Consider the following 26,516-nt stretch of genomic DNA (forward strand, 5'->3'; position numbering starts at 1 on the left):
CAACTCGCCAAGGCCGCACTAAATCGCCAGTGCTCACAAGAGCCTCTGAGGTGGGCACCGTGACAAACCCTTTGCAGAGGAAGAAGCACGTCCAGTTACTCGGTCAAGTTCACACAAGCTGGCACATGGTGATGCTGAGATTAGGATGCAGACAGTGGGGCTGAAGCTCCTGCAGTCTTATCCACGAAGCCGTACCACCTCTCGGTCACTGGGAAGGAGGGAGACATTCCATTCTGCCCCTCACAAGAGAGATGGGACCATGGAGACACAGGTGGCTGGTCTGCCAACCCAGCCCCTTGATGACAGAGATGCCTGGAGGATCTGGGCACAGCTTGTGAATGACACAGTAGCCTGCTTTGACTAGCAGTTCTGGGGGAAGTGTGTGTGTGTGTGTGTGTGAGTGAATGTGCATGCGTGCGTGTGTGTGTGTGTGTGAATTAAAAGACCTGGTAGGCTGGCTCTGTGGCCGAGTGGTTAAGTTCACATGCTCTGCTTCAGCGGCCCAGGGTTGCGCTGGTTCGGATCCTGGGTGCAGACATGGCACCTCTCATCAGGCCACGCTGAGGCGACATCCCACGTGCCACAGCTGGAAGGACCCACAACTAAAATATACACTATGTACCGGGGGGCTTTGGAGAGAAAAAGGAAAAATAAAATCTTTAAAAAAAAAAAAAGATCTAAAAGACCTGGTAATGCCCTGGGGTCCACGAAGCTTTGCTGTGCGACCTCCCCTTGAAAAGGGCCTTCCTGCCTGGGCTGCAGTGTTGCTGGGACACGGTGGCAAGGAGTGGCTGCAGGGACTGAGCTCAGGGCAGTGCGATGCTGGGGCCCTGGGCCACTGGGCCACAGCCAAGATGCATTCGGGACATCTGTCAACACCTATGTGGTTTAGAGATACCTGGGCAGGGGGCTCTGTACCAGATGCCATTTCCTGCTGCTGAGGTGCCGGAATGTAACCACACGTGCTTGCCTCCTCAGGCTGAGATGTGGAGGCTTTTAGAGGAAGCTTTTAAGAAAAAAAATGTGGAATATTTATGCAATGGAATATTACACAGCAATAAAAAAGAACAGACTATTGTAAAAGTAGTCATAACTCTTACATGTAGCAACTTGGATGAATCTCACAGGCATCAACATCAGCGAAAGAAGCCAGACACAAAAGACAACATCCTGGATGCTTCCGTTTTTATGAAGATTCAACTTATATGAATTTCTATGAAATATATCAGTTACAGACTGTCGGAGGAGATCACTGAGAGGATGCGGTCGCTGGTTGACCTGCAAGCTGGCCCAGGCAATCAGAGGCTCCTCACCCGCTCCCCTCTCCTTGGAGTGTGTGTTCTGTCCACTGCTCCCACATTAGGAGCTGTCTCAAGAACATAACCTTGAGAAAGTACGGTGCTGCGAAACCATCTGGACTGAATGTGTGCCTGAACCCAGTTAAGGCCTCTATCTAAACGTTAAGAGTCTGGCGGGCAGGCGTGAAGATCTGCCCGTCTCATGGGCACCTTGTAAGTTCCTTTGCGTATTAAAACTGCCACCTACCAAATGGGACAATGCGGATGACTGTGTCTTGCTGACAGAAGTCCTGATGGTTAAACTGATTCAACCATTTAGCTGTTGGTCCAACTGTTTCCCCTCAACCTCTATATCAAATGATTCCCTTCAGGAAACGGCAAGAGGCTGTTTGTATGGCTGGGTCACTGGTCAGCTGGGCCACCGGTCAAGAACTGGTCAGCAAGTGGGTGGCGGGGATGCCTGGGAGCCCTGGAGCCATCCAGGCAAGATGGAGCCTTGGGAGACAAGGGCTGCTAAGTCAGAGCTCAGCTCAGCCTCAAGCTGTGACAAGATCGAGCCTTCACAAATCAAGCCTGTCATCAGTTATTGGCCAGGGCTTGATCCCCCGGGGGCCTGGTGTAAATCCAACCAGGTCTGAGGAGGTGCCATGGCTCTGAATTTCCATCCTCTTGGCTAGTGTCCTCCCCCGCCCCCCGCAGTGGGTATAAGGCAGAAAGATGTTCATGGGTCCTTGCCACATCATAGTAGAGGGCTTCTGCCCAGTAATAATATCACTCTTAGGGTTACAGGGCTTTAAAAAATATCCCCCTGTAGGATCTTGACCAATTTTGTAGCTAATTTAGCAATCTTATTTCAGGATTCCTTGCTTTTTCCCCCTTGACTATATATATATATATATATATATATGTGTGTGTGTGTGTGTGTGTGTGTGTGTTAGTTTCTTATATCCTCCTTCAAACTGGCTTTGTCATCTTGCTGACTCTGTCATCTCCCTCATTAAGGAAGCGTGCTCCTTCTCTAGTTGCATGGGGATTATTTTTAAGTTTTGAATTTTTTTTTTAAAGATTGGCACCTGAGCTAACATCTGTTGCCAATCATTTTTTTTCTTCTTCTCCCCAAAGCCCCCCAGTACATAGTTGTACATCCTAGTTGTGGGTCCTTCTGGTTGTGCTACGTGGGACGCCGCCTCAGCATGGCCTGATGAGTGGTGCCATATCCGCGCCCAGGATCCAAACTGGCAAAACCCAGGGCCGCCGAAGTGGAGCGCGCGAACTTAACTACTCAGCCACGGGGCTGGCCCCTATTTTTAAGGTTTTAAATATTCTACCTACACAGTCTCTCTCTCTGTCTCTCTCTTGTTACATCAGGAATCATGGGCCTCCTAGAAAGGCCCCCCAGGGCTGACAGATGCCGAGGGCAGCAAGGCTGATGGGCACAAGTCCTGAGGGCCTGTCGGTGGCCAGGACAGTGATCACGGCTGGGAGCTCAGGCAGCCAGGCCTGGAGAGGGTAATGGGTGCTCCGGCCCATGGGTGGGGTGGAGGAAGGAGCTGAGGCCCAGGGCAGGGATAGTCCCATTGGTGAAGGGGGTGAGGTCTCAAGGGAGACCCCAGGAGGCCCTGGCTACAGGATGAGGGTGGGGTAGGAGTGGGAATTCAAATTCCAGATGCATCCCCAGGCCTGAAGGGAGTTGAGTGTTGGGCCCGTGGGGAGTACCTCCTCCCCCATAACTTGACTAACAAAGGGGAAGAGACTTCTTCAAGGCCATGGGATGGGTAGTGGCTCTTCCTGCCTCTCCCTAGTCTCTTTCTGCCCTTTGGAGTTAGACCAGGTACATCCTGGGAGGGGGTGCGGCCCCCTTCCAGTCCTGCCCCGGCCCTTATCACAGGGACCTTGACCTTGAGGCTGACACCAAGCAGACCTGGAACCTCCTCTGGGGTGGGGGGAGCTCAGAGCCAGCAAACCAAGGGAGGTGGGGTGATGTCAGATGGTAGCCCAGCTCAACTTGGAGCTGCTGGCCTCCTGCTCCCGTCTGATCCCCAGGGCCCACAGACACACAGGGAGCTGTGGCTCAGCTGCGGAGAAGTTTACTGCAGGGACCTGGAGAGGAGCTGCTGGAGGGTCTTCCCGAGGTCGGGTCCCGTCTCCAAGCTTGGGCCCGGCCAGGGCTGACGTGGGTTTCTGTGATCATGGGGAACGTCAGGCTGTGGGATGAGCAGGTCTGTCTTCTGGGAGCTGGGCTGCTGCAGGCACCGGGAGCTGAGTGCGTGGCACAGGGCAGGAGGGCCCTCCCTCCCCGATGCACCACTGCATGGAGGCCCAGGCACCTGGAGCAGCGCTGCCGCCTGGATGGCCTGGGCATCCTCCTGGACAACCTTCCCTTCCTCCTGGACAAGCTTCCCTTCCTCCTGGATCGCCCTCACTTCCTCCTTCAAGCTCTCATACAATGAATTGGGCTGGAACAAAGGGTTGCAGGGCCCAGAGGCGGGCAGCGGATAGAGCCAGACTGCCCCAGTGAGGCCCCAGCAGAGAGCTGGGCTGGGAGGCAAGGAGGCAGGAAAAGGAAAGAGGTGCTGGACGAGGGTCTCACCAGACTTTGCAACTTCTCCCCCAGGGCCAGGTTGTCTGCCTGCGTAGTGCTCAGCGAGGCCCAGAGCCTAGGGTTGACAGAGAGACCCCTCAGCCCCCAGGCTCTGGTCCTAAGCAGCCCCTCCTCCCAACACTCATGCCTCCTGCTTGAGCTGCGACCTGGCACAGCCACCTGGGGCTCGGGTTTCACCAAGAGCCAGGGCTTGTTGTCCTGGCAAAGTGACAGGCGGGGAAGAAATTGTTCTCCCCAGGTGACTCACAGCAGGGGACACAGACAGGGACAAATTGTGCTTTTTCTCTTCTTTAGCAAGAGAAGGGCAGGCTGTTTCATTGCGCCGTGCAGGCTGGCCTAGAAATCCTCAAAGGCAGCATCAGGCTAGCCCCCCAACCCTGGTGGGCGGCCGTGGGGGCCATGACAGGATTCTGTGTGATTGGTGTGCGGAACTAGCCCTGCCCGGGCGCTCTGGGCCAGCTGTGTATGAATGAAAGCGCTGACCGCTCAGACCCATGGTCTGATGTCCCATTTCCCCTCAAACAGGACCTCGGCCTCCAGGTGGGGATCTGCTCCTGGAGCGGGGCAGGCAGCCGCAGGATTGTGCAGACCGCAGCTCCAGAGGCGGACATGCAGAGAACAGACCCCCACACCCATGGGGCTGGTCCCACTCACACAGGGGGAGGACACTGATGCTTGGGAGGGAAGGGACTTGCTGGCCAGTGAGGAGGTCATCCACAGTAGAACAGGCAGAAGGCAAGGGAAGGAGGGAAGGAGGGAAGGAAGAAAGGCAAGTGAAGGAGCAGTCACTGCTGTCAAGCCACAGGCCCGGTCCTCCATGGGGAAAGCCCTGTCCCCCGACCTGCGCCCACCTGCCCTGGCCTGGCTCACCTCATGCAATCATTCTGCAGTTGGTTGATTTCCTTCGCGGTCCGCTGGGGGCCCCAGTCTTCCTTACCCAGGAACTGGCCCTCTTGGATCTCCAAGTCCCTGGGGTGGGTGCTCAGTGAGCGTTGGACCAGAGGGTCTAGAGGCTGGGGGAAGGGTCTGGGGGGCAGCCGGAGGCCCAGGCCCCTTCAGTTCTGTGTAGGCCTCCCCTCTGCCCATCGCAGGGCTGAGTCCAGGCCCAGATCCGAGTGTTGATGGGGAGGAGAAGGCCCCTCCACCCCCCTCCCCTTCACATACTCGCACAGCCTTACTCCTCAGGGTCTTTGGGCTTGTGGGGCTCTGCGGTGCTCAGGAGTGTGAACAGGAAGCTGACAGTGGGTTCTGGTTGCAGATCCAGCTTCTGTTCTGAAGAAGGTGGCTTTGGCAGAGAAGGGGCTGTGGTGACTGAAGTGGCATGAGGCTGGCAGCCCAGGAGCCTGGGTCCTCCCACACCCTCCAGCAAGCCGGTGGGCTGCAATGGCTGGGAGTTCAGATCTCCACCCAGGCAGGGGAAGAGGAATTTCTCCAGCCCTCCTGCCACCCCGTCCTCTGCCTTGGGAGGCCCTGGTGCTTCCTGTCACCTCTGGGTCCAGCTCCCTGGAGACCTGAGGCTCTTCCGGGTTCTGTTCCTCAACAGGCTGCACCACTGGCCTCTCCTCGGATTTGGAGTGGGCTCTTTGTCTGCCGCGAAGAGACTGAGGGAGACAGCAACCCAGCTGGTGAACCATGCCCACCGCCCCTGCTGGGCTCCCCTCCTCAGCCTCGCCTGGCTTTCCTTCTCCTGCCTAAGAGCCTCCACCACCAGCTCTGTCCAGCAAACCAGATCTCTCAGAGTTACGGTTGCCAGGTTTAGCAAATAAAATAAATAAATAATAAGTAAAAATAAATTAAACCAAAAAATAAAATATTTTATAATATTGTATATTATAAAATATAAAAATATAATAATATAAAATTTAAATAAATAAAAATTTAAAAGTGAATAAATAAAAAGCAAATAGGGGCCAGCCTGGTGGCACAGTGGTTAGGTTCGCACGTTCTGCTTCTCGGCAGCCCGGGGTTCGCCCGTTTGGATCCCGGGTGCGGACATGGCACTGCTTGGCACGCCATGCTGTGGTAGGCATCCCACATATAAAGTAGAGGAAGATGGGCACAGATGTTAGCTCAGGGCCAGGCTTCCTCAGCAAAAAAGAGGAGGACTGGCAGTAGTTAGCTCAGGGCTAATCTTCCTCAAAAAAAAAAAATTAAAAAAATAAATAAAAATGAAATAAAAAATGATTTAGCAAATTCATTTGAGATGAATTTGAGTTTTGTGATGAAAAGCAAATACTTTTTAAAGTATAAGTATGTGCCATGCAATGTTTGAGATATACTAAAGCATGATTCACCGTTTATCTGAAATTCAGATTTTACTGGGTGTCCTGTATGTCATCTGGCAACCCCACCAAAGCTACAGGCTAACAATATTTTATAAACGGAACCCCTGCAAATGCAAGGGGTGCGGGGGGGGGGTGGGGAGAAGGGCTGGCACTATTTAAAGGAATCCTATAGAAGCTTGTAAGAGAGTGGAAAATCCCTCCCCTTTTTGGTGTAGAAGGCCGTTGAGAAGTAAATAGTGTGGCATTCACACACTATGGATGCATGTTTCTGACCCACCTAATCTTCCACTGTCCTTGAACAAGCCTCTGCTCAGACCAGCCAGGAGCCTCACTTCCCGCCATCATCCCAAACTGTCCCCAGTGCCACACCCCTGCCCATGCTGTTCACTCCACTCCCTTCCCTCCCCACTCTGTAACCTGAACTCGGCCCACTCTTTTCTCTGCTGAGCAAAGGTGCCTCCCCCGGGACCCCGGGGGACAAGTCTGCAGTGGAGCCAGGGCTGGGCTGCACCTGGGGAGGCGTCCATTTCCGCGAGGTGGTGGGAGATGTGCCCCCAGGCAGGCTTGAAACAGCAGCTTCTCCCCAAGTCACCGAAAGTCTTAAGTCAACAGATGGACTTGTCACCAATTTTCCACTCTCAGATTTTTTAGACTCTTGTGCATCTGCTGGCCAAATGGTGCATGACAATCCAATTAGAGGACAAATAGTGACCTCGGACGTGTCCTTCTTCATACCGAGCTCCACAGGGGCCTCTGACAGGTCTGTGGGTTGAGGCAGGGATTCTGCGTAATGTGCTCTCTGTGTTATATCAGACCTTTCCAGATGGCCTGAAATATCACGCTTCCTGTCCACATGACATAAACAGAATCCCGGTGGCCTGCAGTGGCCTGCAGTGCCCTGCAGAGGCCTGTAGCCCTGGGGACTCGCCAAGCTCCAGGTGGTACCGATGCTCGGAAGCAGGCAGTTCTGCCATTGCATAACAAGATCTACAAAACTAGCCAGCAGCTCGCCCCTGGTAATGTCGCTTTGGAAACCAGGCCTAAAGAAACGACTGCGAAGGAAATAACGTTAATTCACACAGAGGTCCACAGTAGCTGATTACACCAAGAAGAAAAACTGGAAGCAGCCTGAAGGGCTCAAATATAAGAAAAGCTAAGTAATTTATGAACACGAGAGAATACAATCCACTCGGCCGTTGATGGTCCCCAGTAAACCTCGGGCAACCAACCGCTGTCTGTGGGACAGGCCTTGGGCCAGCTCCTGAGAACACAGATGATCCTGGCCTGGGTCTGCCCAGGAGAAGCTCCTGGGGATGGGAGGCCCCAGGTTCGCAGGTGACCACAGTGCGGGAAGATGTGCCATACAGAGGCCTGCACAGGAAGCCCCAGCTGAGAGCAGGGAGCATGTAGGCGGCTCAGGAGCTCGAGAGACTCTAGTGAGGAGGTGCTGCCAGATCTTCAATGACAAGTGGAGTGTCTTGGCGAGAGAAGGACAATCCAGAAGAGGGAAGTTTGGGCAGGACAGTGCCAAAGGGCATGGTGTGTTCGGGGGTGGGGGCTCCCGCTGGGACGCAGGGTGAGCTGGGTAAGTGTGAATACTCCTGGCAGATGTGTACAGCACCTGGGAGAGTGCAAAACACTCACCCTTGAAAACAATCCAAGGGCAATTCTGTAAGAGGGGTGGGTTAGCCCCACTTTTCATAAGAGAAAATTGAGGCTCAAAGACTCGCCTAAGGCCTCTGAGAAGAGGCAGAGCTGGGGCTCAGACCCGGCGCTATCTGAGTCCCCACCAGAGGGCTGTCAGAGTTTGAAAAGTTCATGAAAGGAAGGCAGCCTGCTGGAGGCCCGGATGTTGGGAGGACCACCTGGGCCTGGGGCCAGACCCTCATCTGAAGAGGGGGCGGGTCACCGGGGCCCAGGACACAGGCTGAGGGGGCAGGGGGCCCATGGACTGTCCTGTGGAAGAGGGGGGGTCAAGTGCACTCCCAGGGGCACGGGGGCAGGTGTGAGCCCGGTGGCCGGCCCCACTGCTCATGTGTGCAGAGGTGGGACCAGAATTCCTGCTGCGGGAGGCAGGAGGCTCGTGCCTGAGCGCAGGCTCCCGAGGCCCCACTGCTCCCAGCTCCACCTGCTCCTCTCCCCCTGGGCACTCAGAAGCTCTCAGCCCCCTGCTCCTCCAGGAGGGGTGTGGGCTGCTGTGGACGGGAGGGGCACGGCCTGACCCGGCTGGAGGGAAACCACATCTATTCACCCATGATGCCCCTGGATGCTGGAGAGACAGACACAAATATGATTCCGCCTCCACCCTCCAGGGAGCTCAGACTACTGTACCAACGTGTGTGCAGAACAGACAGACTAGAGCTTAAAGGTACTGTGATGGAGGTCTGTGTGGGGTTCAGGGAGTCAAAAAGGAAGGAGTGGTCCGTTCTACCTGACAATAACTATTGTTCATTGAGCACTTATTATGTAGTAACCACTCATATTAGTTCATCTGACGCTAACCAAAACACTCTGAGGTAGGTACTGTTATTGTCCTCATTTTATAGATAAGGAAATCAAGGCACAGAAAGGCTAATTAACTTGCCTGGGGTCACACAGCCAGAAACTGGCAGTGCCAGGATTCAAACCCCATTGGACCCTGCAATCTGTGCTCTTACCCATGATGCTACCACTGCGGAGGGGACAGGCAGGTAGGAAAGGCTGAGCAGAGGTGATGAATGAGGCAGAGCTGATTGATGCAGGACTCACCAGGTGAGACAGGAGTGGGGCGGAGCGGGCAGGAAGAGAGCAGTCTGAGCAAAGGCTCGGAGGCGTGGATCTTGTCGCAGCTCAGGGTCTGCCGTGGTTGTGGCCCTGGAGTCCTCACGAGCCCTGCCAAGGAGTCGGGACCAGCAGGGTTCTGGGTTGCAAACAAGAGAAAGCAACAGGCTGATTTGAGCAGAAAAGGAGTTTATTGGAAGGGTACTGGGGAGTCACAGAACTCAGAGTACAGACTCAAAGGGCAGGAGGTGTTGGGACACTGGCTGCCAGCACCACGCGAGGGCTCTGGTGCAGGAGCGAACCATAGTGTTCCAGCATCTCCACACAGGATGGCAAAGCCCGGGGCACTGGACACGTGGGGCTGCCCGCTTGCTGAATCCTCAGTTGTCCTTCCCTCTTCCCTGGCCCTCGCTCCAGGTGGGAATTTGATTGGCTGAGGTCAGGTCAGGGGCCCACCTCCCCGTTGCCAGGATCAGGGGGAGCAAGTGTCTGCCCTCTGCAGGCCCAGGGAGGGAAGTGGGGTCCTGCAGCCAGCCCACTTGTACAGGTTGGCATGCTGGGTAGCCACATCCGATAACCATCCATTAGACCACCACATGGACAACAGGCAGTTACCAAAGGTTTTGTTTTTAAAAATTTATTGTGGCAAGGGGCCAACCGGGTGGCACAGCAGTTAAGTGCGCATGTTCCACTTCAGCGGCCCAGGGTCCGGTTTGGATCCCAGGTGCGGACCTACACACTGCTTGTCAAGCCGTGCTGTGGCAGGCATCCACATAAAATAGAGGAAGATGGGCACAATGTTAGCTCAGGGCCAATCTTCTTCAGCAAAAAGAGGAGGATTGGCAGCAAATGTTAGCTCAGAGCTAATCTTCCTCAAAAAAAAATGTGGCAAAATACATAAACTTTACTGCTTTAACCATTTTAAGTGTACAGCTCAGTGGCATTAAGTACATTGCTGTGCAACCATCTCCACCATCCATGTCCAGAAGATTTTCATCTTCCCAAATTGAAAGTCTGCACCCGTTAAACACTAACTCCTCATTCCCCCTCCCCCCGCCTCTGGCAGCTACCCTTCTACTTTCTATGAATTTGACTATTCTAGGAACCTCACAGAAATGCAGTCATACAATATTTGTCCTTTTGTGTCTGGCTCATTTTATTTAGCATACTGTCTTCAAGGTTCATCCACGTCGTAGCGTGTGTCAGAATTTCACTCCTTTTGAAGGCTGAATGATATTCCATGTATGGATATCCCGCATTTTGTGTGTCTATTCATCCATCGATGGGCATTTGTTTCCACCTTTTGGCTACTGCGAATATGCTGGTATGAACACGAGTGTACAAATATCTCTTCGAGACGCTCCTTTCAATTCTTTTGCGTATCATACCCAGAAGCGGAATTATATCAGAGTTTTAAGCAGGGGAGAAACAGCATCATATTTTTTCTCTTAGGAAACTCATTCTGGCTGCAATGTAAATAGTTTGGAGCGGGGAGAGATTAAAGGGAATGAGACCCACTACGAGGCCGGGACAATTGTCCGGTGGCTGTGGGGACGGAGGGATGTTGAGGAGGTTGGGGCTGATGGGATGGGTGAGGGAGAGAGCAGAGCCGCAGGTGACCTGGTTCCTGGCTTTTGTGAGTGTGTCAGCTGGCAGCGATGCCAGTGGCATAGGGAGCACAGGAAGAGGCGAGCAGGTGGGTGAGCTGAGTTAGTGACTTCTGAAAGGAGACAGTTCGAGAAGACACTTCTAGATTCTGGTCTGAAGCTCAGGAGAGAGATATGGGTTGGAGATAAAGACTGACCCATCTTGAGCAAGGAGGCGGCCCAGAGAACCTGAGGCCGTCCAGGGAGAGCAAGCAGATTGGAAAGAGGGACCAGGACTGAACCTGGGTGTCCTGACATTTCAGCAGAAGCCAAGAAAGGGGGATCAGCAGTGCTATGGCCCCAAGAGCGCTCCAGCCCAGGCTGCAGAGGCCCAAGTCTGTAACATCAGGCATTAGGGGGTCACTGGTTACTTCTGCCCGAGCAGAAAACGGAGTGATGAAGGCACTTGGAGTAAATGAACAGAAGCGGAGAGCACCGTCTGAACATTCTTTCAAGGAGCTGAACCTTGAAAGGAGTAATGGTAGTAGCTAAAAACAGATGCCGGTCAAGGCTTTTCTCGGTTAGGGTTAGGGTGGTTGGTTTTTTTTTTTTTTTAAAGATTTTATTTTATTTTTTCCCCCCTTTTTCTCCCCAAAGCCCCCCGGTACATAGTTGTATATTCTTCATTGTGAGTCCTTCTAGTTGTGGCATGTGGGACGCCGCCTCAGCGTGGCTCAATGAGCAGTGCCATGTCTGCGCCCAGGATTCAAACCAATGAAACACTGGGCCGCCTGCAGCGAAGCACGCGAACTTAACAACTGGGCCACGGGGCAGGCCCAGGGTGGTTGTTTTAATGATAAAATGAACATAAGCCTGTCTAGGACTTGTAGGAAAATGAGGCACAAGGTCTCAGATATGAGAGAACTGGGTCAAAAGCCAAAGCGGAGAGCTTGGCCTTGAAAAGCGAGGCCCACCCTCCTCTGGGTAGGGAAGGACATAGAAATGGGGAGGTGTGGGGAGAATTTAAAGGCCTTGATTTGTTCTAAGGACTAGGATGCAAGGACAAGTACAAAGAGGGTGAGACGGGAGACAGGTCTGTGCCACTTGCATGGAGTTGCGCAGATGTCCCTGGGCGTCCTCGGGCCGAGTGGAATTCCCGGGAATCTGCATCTTGACCCAGCTCCCCAGTGGGCTCTGCGCCCACGGCTGGACCCAGTACAGGGGAGGGGGGTTAGGTTCCCAGGCACCGGGTGAAGCTCTTAGCAGCCTCACCCCGGACCCGACTTCTTTCCTCCTGGGACAGGAGGGGACGGCGCTCCCGAGGCCTCCTTTCCAGGCAGCCCTACCTTGGAGGAGTGGGTGCCGGACAGAAGAAACAGACACAGGGGAGGGCGCGGTGACCTGCGACAGGGCTACTGGAGGACAGACTGGCAGCCCCCTGCACAGGACAACCCTGGTGACACAGCCCAAAGAAGGCCTGGCTTCCTGGGCCCATATCTCGCCTCTGCCTTTGACCCAAGAAAAGAAACACAGTCTACGAACAGGCAGAAATCCTTTAATCAGGTTTACTTTAAAAAAGAAACTCCGATTTTTCCTTAAACTCCACAGTCTTAGTTTTTCAGAAACAGAGAGAAGTTGGCAGTGATGACATCGACTCCACATCATCCGGCTACTCTCGGTCCTGCAGCAGTAGGACTCTTCCAGGAGTTCCGCCCCGCCAGCCGGTGAGGACAAGAATCGTTCAGGCGCGGTCCAGCTCGAGGGCATCTGGAGCGCCGGGCAAGGGGGGCTTGCTTGCGGGGCCTGACAAAGCGCGAAGCCTTGAACAGGTAGCCTGGGACTCCCAGGCTTTGTAAAGAGTTTCATCGGCGCCCACGAGACCTGCGCCGTTTCAAGTCCCCTAACCGGCAAGCGCTCATCTTTCCTGACATTCTCTGCTACCCAGCAGCCCTTCCACACCCATCTTAGCCTCTATTTCGATGCCTGTGAACATCAAAAGGTGCCTGGGCACGGCGGAGGGCGTGGCTGGGCAGTCTCTGAAAGCACACCTTTGCCAGCATTGAGAAAAGAGCAACGGGATGGAGGGCAGCAGGGTTCCCTGGAGACAATGAAACGAGCCCCCCAGTTCAACTCCTACCACTTCCCTCAGGCAGTGTCCTCATGTGGGAGGACATCACAGAAGCTAAAAGTTAAAACTGCTCTCAACCCCTGTCCCCTCTGCCACGTGAGAAAAGCTTCCTAGAACTTCATAAGCGTAGGTGCAAAATGCTTGTGGGAATAGGACCGTTCAACCCATCAACCTTGCTTCTACAGCTGAGCAGACTCTGTGCACTTTGTTTTGTAAGAAAAAGGGGTGAGTGATCCGGACTGTGCAGGTGTCAGGTCCAGATGCCCTGAGCCTCGGGTTCTGTGCGTCTGGAGCCTGCGGCACCTGGCGGCCACACCCTGAAATGAGCCCTCTTTGTCCCCAGCGGCCAGGGCTCCAGCAGCCTGGCATCTAACTAACCATCTCAACAGCAGAACACAAAACTAGAAAGAACAGCTTCCGTGGAGTAAAGGCTTACGGTCTGAGACCCAGCCAAGGCTCCAGTCCCTCCTTCAAAACTTAAAGATTCTAAAGGCTGAGTGCCCAGCTTCTGCCTCACAGACAGAACCGTCCCTGGTCCATGAATTCTCTCCTGCACCATCTACAGAGCCTAAGAGGAAACCCAGGCCTCTTTATAGAGATGGGCTCGTGGCCGGGAACCAAGCCACCGACAGAAGGCAATGAGGAGAGAGCCCGAGGCCGGCCAGGGCCCTCGGCGCCCGTTTCTGTTGGGCTGGTGCAGAGCAGCCACATCTCCCAACGAGAGCAGAGGCAGAGGCACTCTCTCACGCAGTCCCCAGCCCTTTCACCTCCTCTGGCTGCGAGACTCTGGGAGGCGGGAGGAGAGCACAGTGGGCCTCGACTAGAGACAGGACACCAGCAGGACACCAGGCAGGACCTGTTTCCTGAAGCAGAGATGGCTGCTGCCGCTGCACAAGCCTAAGGGGACGGGCCCCCATGTGTAGCAACAGCACATGCGCGGGTTACAAGGCCAGGGGAGGGGACCCCAAGTGTCTTCTCCACAGGGAGAGGGGACTATGTACAGGGGGAGGAAGGGACAGTGTGGCCAGGTACACCCCTATTTCATCTCATTCAACCAGGAGATCAAACTGTTCAGCAGCTTCAAATTCAGCATTCATGGCCGCGGCCCACTCATCCAGCTCCGATTTCTGGGGGAAGAGAAATGGGGGCCAGGTGAGTGGGGAGGGGCCACGTTGGCTGGAGCATCTCTACCCACATCCTGCAGGTGCTGCCTTTCCCCAAAACAGCCAGAGTGGAGCCCCGGCCTGGCACACATCTGATGGGACAGCGGAGGAAAGCTCCTGCCCCTCACTCACCAGGATCTCTGGTGGCTTCTTCTTCTTGCGTTTCTCTTTCACGACTGGCGGAGAGATTCCCGGGAGAGTCGTGTCTGGGGCCCAGGGCTGCGCAGGGACCCTGGGGACCTCGGTTAACTTCGAACACACCACGGGTGAGACTCCAGACAAGTCCCCCACCTTCAGCAGCCCCTCGAAGCCAAAGCAGGAGTGGCGGCCCGGGGTGGAGGTGGCGCCGAGGGTCTCCAGCCGGCTGTAGGACCGCCGGACCTTCTTGGACATTTCTAGGTCTCTGGTGTCCAGGTCTTCCCCGGAGTTGGACTCGACGTTCAGGGGCTGCAGCACAGGTGTGGTGGTGGGTGTGCTGGGGACACTACATGTCTTGAAGAGGTCCTCCTTCGTAGGCTCCTTACTGGGAAGGTGGTTTTCTTTCTCCAAGAAAAAAGCAATCTGCACCAGGACAGAAGAGAAGACGCCTCCCTGTTACTTAGCTGCATTACCTGCTTCCAGAAAGGCCCGAGGAGACTCAGGGTGGCAAGGAAGACCCACAGGGCAAACACTTAAAAGGAAAAGAGGAGACGGGTCAGGTGACAGCAACTCAGACCCTGAGACAGACGTGGGGAGGGGAGAAAAGAACAACCAGTCATGGCTTCCGAGGGGTCCGATTTTGTGACACGAGACTTGCCACCACCCGCTGGTGCTGTCAGCTCTGTGTCCAAATGTGACTGGAGTCTAGCCACCCCTAACTGACACCGGCCCCCACTACATGCCACCCAGACGAGTTCTACAACCTCCTAATGCTCTTCCTGCTGTCAGCCTTGCCCTGTGCGGTCCGTCTGCCACACAGCTGGCGATGATTTTCCTAAAATGTCCATCCTGTCCTTAAGTACTTATTGGTCACCTGCCCGGCTCCAGGCCCTGGTCTAGACACTGAGAGAACAGCAGGGAATAAAACAGAAAATCCTTGTCCCCATGGAGCTGCCATTCTAGCGGGAGCACAGATAATAGGGACAACCATGTGGGACATTAGAGGTGGTAAGCACTTTGGATCTGGAGTCCTGGGGTGGGCTGGAATTTTAAGTAGGTGAAGGTCAATGTAGGGCTCGCTGAGGTGGCATGTGAGCTACAACTTAAAGGAGGTGAGGGAGTGAGTCATCTGGAGGAAAAGTGTTCCAGGCAGAGGGAACAGAATATGCAAAAGTCCTGAGGCAAGTGTGCCAATCAGAGTCAAGGAACAAGGTCAGTGTAGCTGAAGCAAGAGGAAATGAGAGGAACTGAAGAGGGGGTTTGAGGGGTAATGGGGGGTTATAGGGTGTTTTGTAGGCTACTGTAAGGGGGGACCCATGGAGACACTGAAACCGAGAAAAAAGGAGTTAAAATTTCCCTGGATTAGGGGAAAATCGTGCCTTGTATCCACAAGGCTGATGTGGGAAATAAAGTAACAGTTTCTGAGCTTGTTTTGCAAACAGCAGGAGGACCACTGATAAGAGAGCAGCTTGCTGATGCCTGTACGCCCCCCCACCCCCACCCCGCTGCCTGACTAAACATAGTGCAGGTGCATCGGAAGCTAAAATGACAGCCTGTAAACTTCAGGCATCACAGACTAAAAATCTACCACATGCAACACATAGAACCCCCTGGAATTTGCACAAGAGGCCCATGAAGACACATGAAAGATGGTTGCGCCTGCGCAGAGGACTCTTAAAACTTCAGCCCCCAAGGCCATATGCTCCCCCGCCCCGACCTAAAAGCCCAAATAAAAACCCTTGCTTGTAGTTTCCAGAGAGTTCGGGATTACAGGATTAGCTGCCCATTCTCCTTGCTCAGCGCTTTGCAATAAAATTTCTACTCTCTTCCACTACCCCCCCGCATCAGAGGTTGGCTTGCTACAGGGCACGTGAGCGAACCCACTTCCGGTTCAGTAACAACCCTTGCCCTGGGAGACCCAGGGAGCCACAGCAAGGTTGGGAACAGGGAAGGGCTTACCCTGACGTGTGGATTAAGAGGTTTACATACTGTCTCCTCACAATCCCGCTCTCAGCGCCAATGCCGCTTGTTGAGGAGGCCATCCCTTCCCGCAGAATCTAGATCAGCCCCTCTTCACCTCTGCCAGTTCCTGTCACAGTGACCTCTTCCCTGCACAGCAACCATCACGATCTGATTTTGCTTGTTCACTGGCTGACTGTCACCCCAACTAGAAAGGGAGCTTCCTGAGAGCAGGGGTCTCCATCTGTCTGGTTGGCCTTCACTATGCTCGGCACCTTCAGCAGAGCCCTGCGTGCAGCAGGTGTGGACAACTCACTGAACTGATGTACAGTCACCCCCCTTATCTGTGGGAGACATTCATGACCCGCAGTGGGTGACCGAAACCACAGCCAGTACCAAACCCTAAATACACTATGTTTTCTCCTATACATACACACCTACCATAGTTTAATTTACAAATTGGGCACAGTAACAGAATATCTGAACTGCTAGCATGACCACTCTTGTGCTTTGGGGCCATGATTACAATAAGGACTACTGGAACACAAGCACTGCGATACTGTGACAGTCAGCCTGACAACAGAGATGGCTACTAAGTGACTAAGGGGTGGGTAGCGTGTACAGCGTGGATTTGCCGGACAAAGGCATGATTCACACCCCGGGAGGAACGGTGAGTTTTCATCATGCTAACTCAGAATGGCGCCCAATTTAAAACTTACGGATTGTCTATTTCTGGAATTTTCCATTTAATGTTTTCAAACCACAGCCGACTGGGGATAACTGAAACCTCAAAAAGTGTAACTGTGGATAAGGGGAGACTACTATACACAAAAGTTGGCCGTGAGCTTTCCGGCAGCCAAGATAAGGCAGGAAACAGGACAAATTCGACGACTCTTGTGGTCTGATAGAAGGAAGTGTATCGGTTATCAAGAGAGACATTTCCTGGCTACCAGCTCTGGAGAACCTACCCCACAAGTCTTAGTAAAAGGGATGCAGAACAAAATGGAGTCACCCCTGACTTCTTCCTCATCCCCTAAAGCCAAGCAGTCATTCAAGTCCGTGCAGCTTTTTTGCTCACTATCTCATGAATCTATCATTCAACCAACAGGAATGAGTGGCCACCACGCAGGAGGCAGAAGTCTCTGCCCCCAAGTCAAGAAACATGCAAACAAATCCTCCCAGCTATGATAAGGCTCAAGGAGAACTACACTGAGAGAAGCGACAGTGATAGGACAGGGGTGGTCAGGGAAGGCTTCTGGGAGGAGGTGTCCTTCGAGCTGAGTCCTGTGTGATGGGATGGTCACGTGGTGAAGCAGGGAGAGGAGCATCACTTTGCCATTACCTTACTTCAGACCCCCACCATCTCACTTCAGGATTCCTGTCACGCCCTCCTGCCTGGTCTTTGGGTTCCCCGTAGGCTTTCTCCAACCTATTCTCTATCCAGCGCCAAGAGGGATCTTTCTAAAACACTCAAGCTTAACTCAGTCGCTACCATGCTTATTGTCCAAAGGCTGCCCACAGAGCCAAGGATGAAGCCCAAGCTCCGGAGCATCTGAAGACCTGTTCTGGCTTAGCATGTTCCCTCTTGACAACATCTGCTGCAGACACGCCGAACCAGCTGCTGTTCCCCAAACCTGGTGGGTTTTTTGTGGACTCCAGGTCTCTGCAAACACAGCTTCCTTTGCTCCAAACACTCCTACTTGTCTTTAAAGACTAAACATTCAGTTTAAACTTTTCTTCTTCTGTGAAATGTTCCCTGAGCCACCAGGTCTGGGTTAGGGGCCTTTCGAGCATCTAGTTCTTTCCTTATCACAGTCCTCAGCACACCACGTTATCACTGGTTCATATGTCTCTCTCCCCACTTGACTGTACACCCCATGGGCTCCTAAAAAGCAGTCAGCATTTCTCATTCATTATATCTTCAGGCACAGAGTTTGTTAATGAAACATCTTGATTTCTGCTAAAACCGTAAAAACACTGAACACGTAACTTATCTTACAACAACCATAAATAAAAACCGAGGACAAGATGGAGTAGGAAGAAAAAAGAGTAGTTAGGACACAACTCAAGTTTTAAAGGAAAATGGTAGAGAATACCAGGACATCAAGAACTAAACGTATTAGGTCTACAAGGAGTAAGCCAGACTGGCATTGCATGCAGGCATCCAAAGGCAAACTGTCTCAAAAATACCGCAAAACAGCTCCCTGGGCAGATGTGAGTAGCCACTATGCCCCTCCCGAGCTCTAGAATGTCCTGGATTCTATTCAGCTAAGCAGATGAAAATGAACTCACCCTAGGGCTCCTTCGAGGCGAGTTGACAGATGGGATCTGTGGAGACAATATTAATTGATCACACAGCCGGCCCCCATTTTGGCTCCCCTCCCGCAATCCCTCTCTCCACCCTCACCTGTGCGGCATGGGCCACGATCTTCTTCAAGACGATGGGCTTTCTGACGGGAGCTGCATGGGGTGCCTGGAGAAGAGGGGTGACCATGAGCTCTACATTAGGCCAGGGGTCCCGCGGCAGGAACCGAAGAACCCGGGGCTCACCTTTGGACAGATTGCAGGGAGGGTACTCGGGAGATCAGAGCCTGATTTCCGCTGGGACCTCCGCAGAGATTTAGGAGATGGGGCCGCGGGCCCTGGGAAGAGGAAAAGGAGGTATGGGAAGACTCTAGACCTTCGAGTCTAGAGTCTAGAGAACAGGGCCTTCCTCACGGGACTGCGTCCCTCAAACGGCCCGGCCCGTCTCTCCCGCGCGCCCTCCGCTCACCCGAGCTCTGGGCGGCCCCTCCGGACCGCGTTCGCCTCGCCGACATATCCGGCCCTGGTCTCGATCTCCGCCGCCGCCGCTGCCGCCGCTGCCGCCGCCGGAGCTCGCGCCAACCGGAGGGCCGTGTGAGACACAAACGTTCGAATTACCCGCCCTGCCCAGGAGGAAGCGGAAGTGACGTAAGGCGGGAGGGCCACCCAGCTCGGCTCGTCCCCTCTTCGCCCGTCTCCACGTCTAGCGTCAGCAGGGGCGGGGCCGGCGGCGCTCTAACGTCATCAGCGCGCGCCGCACCCGGAAGAGACGTGGCAGCGGAGGGATAATCGGAGCGGCCCGAGGTGGAGAGAGCAGAGCGGTGGCTCGGACGAGTGCGGCGTCTGTCCTTCCGCGCCTCCGCCCGGCGCTCGCGCCCGTCGGGACCGGTACCGCGGCGGAACAGTAACACCGAGAGCCGGGTCTGTGGATGAGGTGGGGGCGGGGCTTGGAGGGGGTGGGGCTCAGGAGGGGCCCCTGGGGGCGGGGCCGGTGGTATCGGAGAGTTGCTGATGGAGTGGCCTGGCCGGGGGAGGGATCCGAGAGGAATAAGGGGTCTCCGGAGGCGGGGTTTATGCAGGGGGCGTGGCCCGGAGTGAAGAGCGGCGGTGGGCAGGAATTTGGGGTTGGGGCGAATGCGAGAGTGTCTACGGGAGTTCAGAGTAGAAACGAAGTGGGCTGGTGAGTGCGTCGTGGCGGCCACTAGAACCCGGCTCCCTGCCAACTCAGGCCCCTTCCCCAGGGCCTACCATGGGGCTTTGCAAGTGCCCCAAGAGGAAGGTGACCAACCTGTTCTGCTTCGAACACCGGGTCAACGTCTGCGAGCACTGCCTGGTAGCCAATCACGCCAAGGTGGGGCCTTCAGGGGAGCGGCTGCGCGGGGCACTGGGTGGGCAGGCCGTCTTGGCTTCCTCCAAATCCGTGAAGGGCCGACAGTAGAGTGGAAGCTCCAGAAGGGCGAGGACTTGGTTGATGTCATTCGCTGCTCTATCCCCAGGCCGTAGGACAGTCTGGCACAGTCTGTGCTCAGTAAATGTTTGTTGATTTGAACAAACGAAAGGATGAGTCTCGTCTGTGATGAGAGAAAAAGAGGCAGTTGGACCTTGGGGAGATGGGCCGTCGAGCCCCTGCTCCAGGTGTGACCTCTCTCCCACTCCAGTGCATCGTCCAGTCCTACCTGCAGTGGCTCCAAGATAGCGACTACAACCCCAATTGCCGCCTGTGCAACATCCCCCTGGCCACGCGGGAGACGACCCGCCTCGTCTGTTACGGTGAGACCTGTGCACCTTGGGGGGATCAGGACAGGCCGAGCTTGGTGACTGGTTTCCAGGCCTCCCTAAGCATCAGGACAGTGAGACCCCCCCCCAAGCCTGGGAGGCTGGAGCCCCAGATTAGTCCTACTAGGTTACTTACCTGCTGTGTGAGCTCAGGCAGGTCATTCCTTTTCTAGGCCTCCGTGTCTTTCCCTAAAAATTAAAGCTCCTCGTTTCTTCCCTGCCAATCTTGAGGGTTGAGCGAGAGCCTGTCAACCTTGTGGATGTAGTTGAGACTGAGCAGTAGCTGGCTGGCCCAGCGGTGAGCTGAAAGCATGGGGTGTTCAGACATTCAGGATCCATTACTGACTCCAAGATCAAACAGAGAGGAAGTGAGTTTCCCACAGTCAAGTCAGCTAAAAGAAGTCACCAGACACATGCGTCATGACCTTGACCTGCCTCTGGCGTAAGAGCCTTAGCCCCACTTTTTGAAGGAGCTAGCAAAAGAGTGGGCTCCACTTATGTGTTTCTCAGTGTGAGTGTGTGTGTGTCTGTATGAATTTCACGTGCACTGTGTCTTTACGTAAGTGTTCATTAGTACTTGCGGGTGAGTGAATGAGTAAATGTTGTGTGTGAGCATATGAACACAGGTGTGCTGTGAGGTTGCAGAAGAATGCATGGGTAAGAATTCTTAAGTGTTAGCAAATGTGTGTGTAAATGTTTATGTGTGAGAGTTAGTGTGCCCATAAGTGTAGATGCCGGGGGTGGCACTTGCATTTGATTATGTGCATAAACACATGTACATTTGTGCCAGTGGATGTGTACTTGCGTGTGTGTGCCTGTGTGTATGTCTAGGAACCTTTTCTGGAGCTGTCTTTGATTAGCTGTTAGTTCAAGGACCTTGGAATGAGTGCAGGTCCAGAGAGGAGTCACTGAAAGGGTGGGTGGCATCTCCTTCCCACCCACGCCCATCCTCTCGTGGGCTGGGGAGCTTGGTAGCATCTGCCTTGACTTATTCAGATAGCGGTGGCCAGGAAGGCCAAAGTCAGGGAACACTGATGAAATGGACCTGGGGTGAGGATGAGAAGGAGGGAGCTCTGGGCGTACTTGTATGTGTGCATATATCCCTGCAGTGGGCTGGGGGCTGTCGCTGGGCCAGGGATCCTGTGTCTTCTTCCTCATGCTTCTCCTCCCCTGTTTCATGGGCCCCAAGATCTCTTCCACTGGGCCTGCCTCAATGAACGTGCTGCCCAGCTCCCCCGAAACACAGCACCTGCTGGCTACCAGTGCCCCAGCTGCAGTGGCCCCATCTTCCCCCCAGCCAACCTGGCTGGCCCTGTGGCCTCTACGCTGAGAGAGAAGCTGGCCACGGTCAACTGGGCCCGAGCAGGACTGGGCCTTCCTCTGGTGAGAGCCCGTCTGCCCTGGCTCCCTCCTGGGCTGAGGGGTGGGTGGGGACAGCACTGGGCAGGCTGATAACATAGGTTCCTTCCTCCAGATTGATGAGGTGGTGAGCCCAGAGCCTGAGCCCCTGAACACCTCCGACTTCTCTGACTGGTCCAGCTTTAACGGTAAGTGGCAGTTTCCACTTGCATTGGGGCCTTTGCCTCCCTGCTCTGCTGACATTCTCTTCCTGCCCACAGCCAGTGGTACCCCTGAACAAGAGGAGATAGCCAGCGCTTCTGCTGCCCCAGCCTTCTACAGCCAAGCCCCCCAGCCTCCCGCTTCCCCCAGCCGGCCCGAGCAACACACGGTGATCCACATGGGCAATGCCGAGCCCTTGACTCACGGTGAGCCAGAGAGTGGTCCAGGCCAGAAGAGGCTAGTAAGGGAGCCGGGTGGTTTGTGTGGAGCAACCTCAGGGGTCCAAAGACCACCCAGAGGGACCCTCCCTCACTCCAAGAACAGACATTACCTCCCCACAAACCCAAGATGCTCTGTCAGGCTGAAAAGGGCAAAGATCTGGCCTCCTCTCTCCCCACCCGACTACGGGTCAGTTTCTCTGAGCCTGTGGGTGTTGGTGGCTCTGCCCCTGCAGCCTCAGCGCCGAGGAAGGTGTATGACACGCGGGATGATGACCGGACTCCAGGCTTCCACGGGGATTGCGATGATGACAAGTACCGGCGCCGGCCTGCCCTGGGCTGGCTGGCCCAGCTGCTCAGGTACACAGGATCAGGTGTGGCAAGATGCCAGGAATGGGGAGGAGAGGAAGTGAGAGCCAGAGGCCCCAGGCGGGACGATTGCATGACAAAAGGGCTTGTGCTGGGTAATAAGGGTATGTGGTGTTGGGGCTGTGCAGAGAGGCCTCGACCTGGCAGGAGAAGTCTTGGGTCTACCCCTCCCCGGAGCTGTTTCCTTGCCTGCTACATAGGAGGTTTGAACACAGGCTCTTTGAGGCCCCTTCCTGCTCTGACACCACCTGACCTTTGTGACTCTCCCCATGCCTGACACGTCCCAGTTTCCAGAACAGTCATTGCTTCAGCTGGTTTGAGTGGCACAGTCACCCTTGTAGTGGGCACGTGCAGGGGTGGTCACCCCCACGGCACGCTTGAGGAGACGAGGCTGAGGGATGGCAGCACTGGGGCTAGGAGATGAGAGTCATTTCTAGGGCTCCTCTCCGGTCCCCAGTGGCCGCCAGGGACTGGAGCCTGACGCGGCTTTCCCCTCGTCCCCCAGGAGCCGGGCTGGGTCTCGTAAGCAGCCACTGACCCTGCTCCAGCGGGCGGGGCTGCTGCTGCTGCTGGGGCTGCTGGGCTTCCTGGCCCTCCTTGCCCTCATGTCTCGCCTGGGCCGGGCTGCGGCTGACAGCGATCCCAACCTGGACCCGCTCATGAACCCTCACATCCGTGTGGGTCCCTCCTGAGCCCTTGCTGGTGGCTGGGCCAGCCTGGGACCTAGGGGCCTGAGGAGGGGAGGTGGGGAGATCTGGGGACCCTTCTTCTCTGCTCCTCTCCCTCTGGCCTGAGACACTAAGATCCCAGGCCCAAAGCTGAGTCCACTAAAGTGGCTGCAGGCTGGGCCTGGGATCCCCGTAGGTCAAGTATTTGTTTTGACCTGCTTCCATGGGGTCCCCAGCCTCCCACCCCCTCCCCCACAAAGGAGATGACAGGTGGAAATAAACGACAGACTTTATTAAAATACCCGAAGCAGCCTTTTCCTTCCCCCTTCTCAGCCCAGTCTCCAGTCCTCAGTGGTTCTCCTCCCGGTACTGGAGGGCCATAAACTCCAGGGACAGGCGGTTGAAGAACATGGCTCCATTGAGCACTGGGCAGAGGACAGAGCCCCGTTAGCCTTCCCTGTCCCCTCCGTGCCATGTCTCAGGGTTCCAAAGCTCCCCCTCGCCTTTCATACGCCCCTCCCCCACTTACTCAGGATGGTCAGGGAAAAGCACCGAAGAAACTTGACATCTATCATCTCAGCGTAGAGTGACCCCATGGCGGCCCAGCAGATGCTGATTACCTGGGAGAACTGGAGACCCCGTCCAGGGGCAAGTGGCCCCCTGACACAGCAGCGGAGGTTCCGTCAGACCCTGCGCCTCCCTGACCAGCCCTTGAGCCCTGGCCCCGTCTCACCATCAGGACCACTGTGTAGCGGAAGCTCATGCGGTCGTAGTGGTGGGTGACGCAGAAGTGGTGCACATCATTGGCAAAGACGCACAGGTGTATAAAGAAGAGCATCATGGCAGCCACGGTGAGCATCACGCCTGGTGGGAAAAAGAGCACAGCCATGCGGTCCCGCCACCGCATCCTGGCCGCAGCAGAGACTCGAGTGAGACGGTAGAGCTGAGCAAGCCGCCACTGCCCGGGAGCAGCGGCTGACCCTTCTGGTTCTGGAGGGCAGAGTCTGGAATAGCAGTGAGATTCTAGAACCAGGAGGACATTGGAGGGGACAAGATTCTAAAACGTAGGGTGGTTCCGGCCAATGTAGGAGTGTTTCATGGGTGGCTGGCGAGCTCTGAATTGTGGGGGAGTAGTGGACTAAAGGTCCAGGCTCGCGGTCTGACCACTGAGTGCTCTCAACAGTTCCACAGACGAGGTAGTGTGGGCACGTTCTACAGGTGAAGGACTGGGGCTTAGAAAAGTGGAGGGGCTTGTCTTAGGTCCACAGCGAATCTTAGGCAGATTGAGAGATTAGGACCCAGATGGATAGGTGGAGGGCATTCCCCAGTGAGGGGAGGCCTGGCTAGATCACAGCCTCCAAGTGTTTGCTCCAACCCCTAATGGGGAGGAACTAAGGGGAGGAAAGGGACAACAGATTCCCCATAGCTGTCCTGGGACCTTCCTCATGCCCTCCCCAGGTGTGGCCCGGACAGCAACTGGCTTTTCCATCCTTTTCCCAGATGTTCATGTAGGACCCGATGCTGACCAGCTTGCCCCTCTGCCACCTTCTGGCTCTCGGAACATTTTCACACCCATCACCTCTGTCATTCCAGGAGTCCCATCAGGAAGCTGGGGCTGGTGGCATAAATCCTATTTCACACACGAGTCTGAGGCACAGAGAGGGACCGTCAGCACGAGCTTTCACAGCCTCTGGGTGAGGGAAGCAGTACTGAGACTAAGATCTGATTGTACCTGAGGCTGTGGAGTGGGCAGGGACAGTGAGAAGCCGAGAAGAAAACGTTTCCTCCATACATGTCAGAGGTGCAGACTCCAGGACTGTCAATAAAATAAGCCGGAAAAACGGCCTGAAACGGTGCGGAGGACCGTGCGGGCTGCCAGGAACTGAAGCAGCAGGAGGGAGGGCTTGAGGTTGAACTTGGCCCCGTCCACTGCCTCCTGCCTCACTGTCTGCCCGGAAGTCAGGTCCCAGCTCAGGCCAGGGCCTGAAGTCTGCCTTCAAGCAGGAGGGTTAGAGCCTGACCCCGCCACCCAGGCTTGCTGCCCAGTGTCACTGAATCACAAACAGCCCCTCAGACCCCAATCACGACACATTAAAGGGGCGATGCCCCAGTGCCCAGCTGTGGTCCCACTGGTGAAACAATTGTTTGCACCTTCTCATTGAATACAAATGAACTTTTATACATTAGGGCTCCTAGCTCAATGCCATTTAAAAACTCCAAGTAGTGTATGAATAGGTTCTTGTAAAAGGTTTGCATAATTCACAGCATACAGAGGAAAATGTGACAGTCTCCCTCCTTCACCCGCTCCCCTACAGAGGTAACCCCTTCCACAGTTCGGGGAGTGGGCATCTTTTGAGTCCCTTCTTGATGTAACCTTCATACGCCTATGTGTACGTAGATATGCATAATTTTAAAAAACATGAAAAAAATCACACCATATTTATTGTCAAAGTTTAATTTTCAAAAAGTTAAAAACATCTAGGGGCCAGCCCAGTGGCGAAACGGTTAAGTGCACATGTTCCGCTTCGGAGGCCCGGGGTTCACCGGTTCGGATCCCAGGTGCGGACATGGCACCGCTTGGCAAGCCATGCTGTGGTAGGCGTCCCACATATAAAGTAGAGGGGGATGGGCATGGATGTTAGCTCAGGGCCAGTCTTCCTCAGCAAAAAGAGGGGGATTGGCAGATGACATTAGCTCAGGGCTAATCTTCCTCAAAAAAAAAAAATCTAAATATGGAATGAACACGTAACTAAGATGTATGAACTCACCAGTAAGGAGGGTCCCCCTCACTGAGGTGGCACTGCATCTTAAGGAGCTGGATATCGATCCTTTAAAAAGGAATGTTAGAATGTGACTATTAGGTTACATACAAAACTGGTTGATGTCCTACAGGGAAGTAAAAACTATAACTTTCGAGGTTATTTTTTCTACTGGATAGAAATGTTTTGCATCTCCCCTGGATGATATCTACTTGTAATTTCAGAGTCTGAATCCTTAACAGTAAATAACAAAATCAAACGAATGTACATTCTTATGGGTAATTAAATAGTCCTTGGATAGGCTTGTGACACAGTGCCCCAGTATGACATTGGAAGGACATGCTCCACTCTTATGTCCAAATTTTGGAGAATTTTTCTTAACAGTATTCTGCAACTTTTTTTTAAGTTTATAGATTTTTGGAGTAGATCTAAATCTTTAAACTCTTTATTTTATTATTATTTTTTGCTGAGGAAGATTCTCCCTGAGCTAACATCTGTGCCAGTCTTCCTCTACTTTTTTTGTATGTGGGATGCCTCCACAACATGGCTGCTGGAGTAGGCCTGTGCCGGGGATCTGAACCCATGAACCTGGGCCGCTGAAGCATAGCACATAGAACTTTAACCACTCGGCTTCGGGGCTGGCCCTCTTCTTGGTAAGATTACAGCTTCATAGGCTGAAATCTTCATGTGTATTTTTTATTCAGCCTCTGAACATCTCAGAGGTTCAGAGGACTGCAAACTTTTTCTGTAAAGGACCAGAAAGTAAATGTTTTAGGTTTTGCCAGCCATAGGGTCTCTGTTGCAACTACTCTATTCTGTTGTAGTGCAAAAGCAGGCATAGATAATATGTAAACAAATGGGCATGGCTGTGTTCCAATAAAGGTTTTTGTTTATGGACACTGAAATATGAATTTCATATAATTTTCATGTGTCATGAAATGTC

At 54.2% G+C, this 26,516-nt stretch overlaps 3 protein-coding genes across 14 annotated transcripts; 1 reads left to right on the forward strand and 2 right to left on the reverse strand.

Moving 5' to 3' along the window:
* Positions 1-1,170: 1,170 nt before the first annotated feature.
* CDCA5 (cell division cycle associated 5) lies at positions 1,171-18,958 on the reverse strand. Of its 7 annotated transcripts, none has more exons than XM_070228454.1 (13): positions 18,693-18,866; positions 18,470-18,561; positions 18,327-18,392; positions 18,212-18,247; positions 13,955-14,383; positions 8,934-9,084; positions 6,697-6,848; positions 5,388-5,501; positions 5,079-5,185; positions 4,771-4,869; positions 3,889-3,955; positions 3,626-3,754; positions 1,171-3,538 (listed from the first exon to the last, which is right to left on the reverse strand). In XM_070228454.1, the coding sequence occupies exons 1-13, from the start codon at positions 18,736-18,738 to the stop codon at positions 3,386-3,388; spliced, it is 1,641 nt and encodes a 546-aa protein (XP_070084555.1). In that variant the 5' UTR covers positions 18,739-18,866; the 3' UTR covers positions 1,171-3,385.
* Positions 18,938-23,113, forward strand: ZFPL1 (zinc finger protein like 1). 4 transcript variants are annotated; one of them, XM_023654420.2, is made up of 8 exons: positions 18,938-19,157; positions 19,465-19,574; positions 19,882-19,993; positions 21,189-21,382; positions 21,474-21,546; positions 21,619-21,765; positions 22,014-22,137; positions 22,652-23,113. In XM_023654420.2, the coding sequence occupies exons 2-8, from the start codon at positions 19,473-19,475 to the stop codon at positions 22,836-22,838; spliced, it is 939 nt and encodes a 312-aa protein (XP_023510188.1). In that variant the 5' UTR covers positions 18,938-19,157; positions 19,465-19,472; the 3' UTR covers positions 22,839-23,113. The 4 variants fall into 4 exon arrangements, with proteins under 4 accessions (XP_023510188.1, XP_023510189.1, XP_023510187.1 ...); XM_023654421.2 differs by having other exon boundaries at positions 18,956-19,144; positions 19,452-19,574; XM_023654419.2 differs by having other exon boundaries at positions 18,961-19,144.
* TMEM262 (transmembrane protein 262) lies at positions 22,945-26,467 on the reverse strand. Of its 3 annotated transcripts, XM_023654424.2 has the most exons (4): positions 24,547-24,717; positions 23,548-23,678; positions 23,344-23,443; positions 23,099-23,239 (listed from the first exon to the last, which is right to left on the reverse strand). In XM_023654424.2, exons 1-4 carry the CDS (start codon positions 24,602-24,604, stop codon positions 23,163-23,165), a joined length of 366 nt encoding a protein of 121 aa, XP_023510192.1. In that variant the 5' UTR covers positions 24,605-24,717; the 3' UTR covers positions 23,099-23,162. The 3 variants fall into 3 exon arrangements, with proteins under 3 accessions (XP_070084981.1, XP_023510192.1, XP_014585172.1); XM_070228880.1 differs by having other exon boundaries at positions 22,945-23,239; positions 23,376-23,443; positions 23,548-26,467; XM_014729686.3 differs by having other exon boundaries at positions 23,548-26,467.
* Between the last annotated feature and the right edge of the window lie 49 nt (positions 26,468-26,516).

Source organism: Equus caballus, chromosome 12 (assembly GCF_041296265.1).
Source record: "Equus caballus isolate H_3958 breed thoroughbred chromosome 12, TB-T2T, whole genome shotgun sequence".
Lineage (NCBI taxonomy): Eukaryota > Metazoa > Chordata > Mammalia > Perissodactyla > Equidae > Equus > Equus caballus.